This window comes from Puntigrus tetrazona, unplaced genomic scaffold (genome assembly GCF_018831695.1).
Source record: "Puntigrus tetrazona isolate hp1 unplaced genomic scaffold, ASM1883169v1 S000000150, whole genome shotgun sequence".
NCBI lineage: Eukaryota > Metazoa > Chordata > Actinopteri > Cypriniformes > Cyprinidae > Puntigrus > Puntigrus tetrazona.
In genome coordinates this window covers 215,001-217,500 of record NW_025047826.1, presented here as the reverse complement: position 1 = coordinate 217,500, position 2,500 = coordinate 215,001, and the positions used below count along the sequence as shown (strand labels likewise).

The 2,500-nt window shown below is 38.0% G+C and overlaps 1 protein-coding gene across 1 annotated transcript in view; it reads right to left on the bottom strand.

Annotated features, from left to right (window-relative positions):
• The window catches only part of LOC122332952 (T-cell surface glycoprotein CD3 epsilon chain-like), a 2,005-nt gene extending 1,468 nt beyond the window's left edge, over positions 1 to 537 (bottom strand). The window contains exons 1-3 of the mRNA XM_043230426.1: positions 406 to 537; positions 80 to 283; positions 1 to 9 (exon numbers count right to left, since the gene is read on the bottom strand). The exon at positions 1 to 9 is cut by the window's left edge and continues 126 nt beyond it. Coding sequence (XP_043086361.1) covers positions 1 to 9; positions 80 to 283; positions 406 to 469 — 277 coding nt within the window. The 5' untranslated portion in view covers positions 470 to 537. The remainder of the gene's footprint in view (positions 10 to 79; positions 284 to 405) is intronic.
• Between the last annotated feature and the right edge of the window lie 1,963 nt (positions 538 to 2,500).

Here is a 2,500-nt window from a genome sequence, read left to right as displayed (position 1 = left end):
TCTCACACACTGAAATCATAAAGAGAAGATTATTATCAAGCACAATTCATTGGGACGAAAAGAAGTGAAGTTCCCTCACCTTTAACTTTGAGGTAGAATGTGTGCTGTACTTCGCCGTATTCACAGCTGTACCATCCTTTAACTGTTTCCTGAATGGCCTGAACCTCATAGCTCTTATTTACATGTTCTTCTTTAAACGTTTTGCCTTCATTGTACCACTTTACATGACCATCCACCGCTCCAGAGCAGATCAGTATGACACTATTTCCCATGATCTGTATTTCTGTGATACAAACGATGGAAGGAAAAAGAGAGATAAACAAACCGGAGTAAGAATCGTTGATGGCGTGTGAAGCAGGCGTGAATGCACTGAACGTTTGAAGGACTGAAGAAGAAGCTCCTCACCTTGACCTCCGGCGGGATTCTGGGCCGCGGCGAGCAGCAAACACATCAAGCTCAGGAGAAGCATGGTTCCTGATGGTTTAACGTCCTGAAGAGAAGAAGTGATCTCTCACACGCTGCGTCTCTGTGTTTCTGTGTCTCTCTACAGGAAGAGGAAACCTCAAACGCCTTTCTATTGCCCTCATTCTCTCGCTCTGCTCGCTTTATCTGCAGATCTGCTCCATTTCTCTGAGAAACTTTTAGCCTTTCTTTATAGCTTCATAAACTCAAATACAGACATCATCAGCTGTCGTTCAGAGCATTAAATCATCTTCTTGTTCTTGTTTACGATCCTCTGGAGTCATAAGAGCTAGATTTGTAGAAATAGAAATACTCTATGGGGCAGAATTATACATTTTTCTTTTATGCCAAAAAAGCATTAGGATATTAAATAAGCATCATTTCATTTTTATTTATTTCTATAGCGCTTTTAACAACACAGACTGTATCAAAGCCCTGAACAGTATAAAGTATAAAGATGTATAATGATGAAATTGAACAGTTATTAAATGCAGAGATGATCTCTGTAATCAAATCGTTGATAATCACTAGAAATGAAGTGTCTCCAACAAAACAAGACAGAGGCGACAGCAGAACCAGAACCAGAACCAGAACCAGAACCAGAACCAGAACCAGAACCAGAACCAGAACCCCATCCATGAAGGAATGGAGAAGATATGTGTAAAGAACTTATAGTGTGTGTGTGCTTGCGCGCGTGTGTGTGTGTGTGTGTGTGTGTGTGTGTGTGTGTGTGTGTGTGTGTGTGTGTGTGTGTGTGTGTGTGTGTGTGTGTGTGTGCATCTGTTCACGGGGCTCATCTATGTGTTCTGGTCTGATGAATGCAATCTCTGGGTTCTGATCTGGATATGAAATGAGAAACAGAACTATGTTCACGAAAAGCATTTGAGCACTACAATTATAAAGTCAATACACAGATACAGAATTAAACAGAATAGAGGAAGTTTTGAGAAACCTGATCTGATATTACATTACAAATCTATATTTCTGTCAAAAAGACAGACTAAAGTCAAGTCAGCTTTATTTCTAGCACTTTATACAACACAGATCGTTTCAAAGTGTCACAAATACAGTTTGATAATAATACAATAATCATCTCTCTCTATAAAGTTCACTGAATGCAGTAAATACTTAAATACCAGCAAATACATATTTAGATCATTCTTATTTTAATTAAATTGTAAAACATATACACTATTTTAAATACAGTACTTAAAAGTATATTTTGACTGTATTACTGCAGTGCTATTGAAGCAGTGTACTGAACAACCCGTGAGGTTTCATGGTTTCTTCCTGAGGCTCAGGTCAGGTGTGTTTACTTCATTATTCTGGATTGGTTTGTGTGTTTAAGCTCCTGTCTCTTCAGTTTTCTCTCGGTCTGGACTGACCTTCATCTTCACGATGTGTTTAATAATACTAACCGAGACACATAGGTTACTGAGTTTATGCTATAAATGAGTAGCAGCAGTCACAATTTAACAGTAAGTATACTTTCAGCATGAAATCTTGAAGTGCTATGTTTTAATGTGGAACAAAGGGACATAGGGAGTATAGTGTAGTATAGTGTAGTGTAGTATAATATAGTGTAGTGTAGTGTAGTATAGTGTAGTTTAGTGCAGTTTATTGTAGTATAGTGTAGTGAAGTATAGTATAGTTTAGTGTAGTGTATTGTAGTATAGTGTAGTATGGTGTAGTATAGTATAGTGTAGTATAGTATAGTGTATTGTAGTGTAGTGTAGTAGTGTAGTAGTATATAGTACACGTAGATGATTTTAAGGTATAATTAGTGTGTGAGAACAGACTTTAGGTGCAGTACTGAAGTGTTGTGAGTCTGCAGCGCCCCCGTGTGTTCAAGAACAGTGCTGCATGTATAATTGCACGTTATTATTCAGAATCAGAATCAGAAACTAACGTTCTCCTAGCGTTACAGAGAGATTTGAACAAATGTAGTTTTTACACAACGGAGTTCAGTGTAGTGTTGTGTAGTTTTTACACAATGCCGAGCATCAAAGCAAGTGACAGGCATTGTTTAAAAGATGCA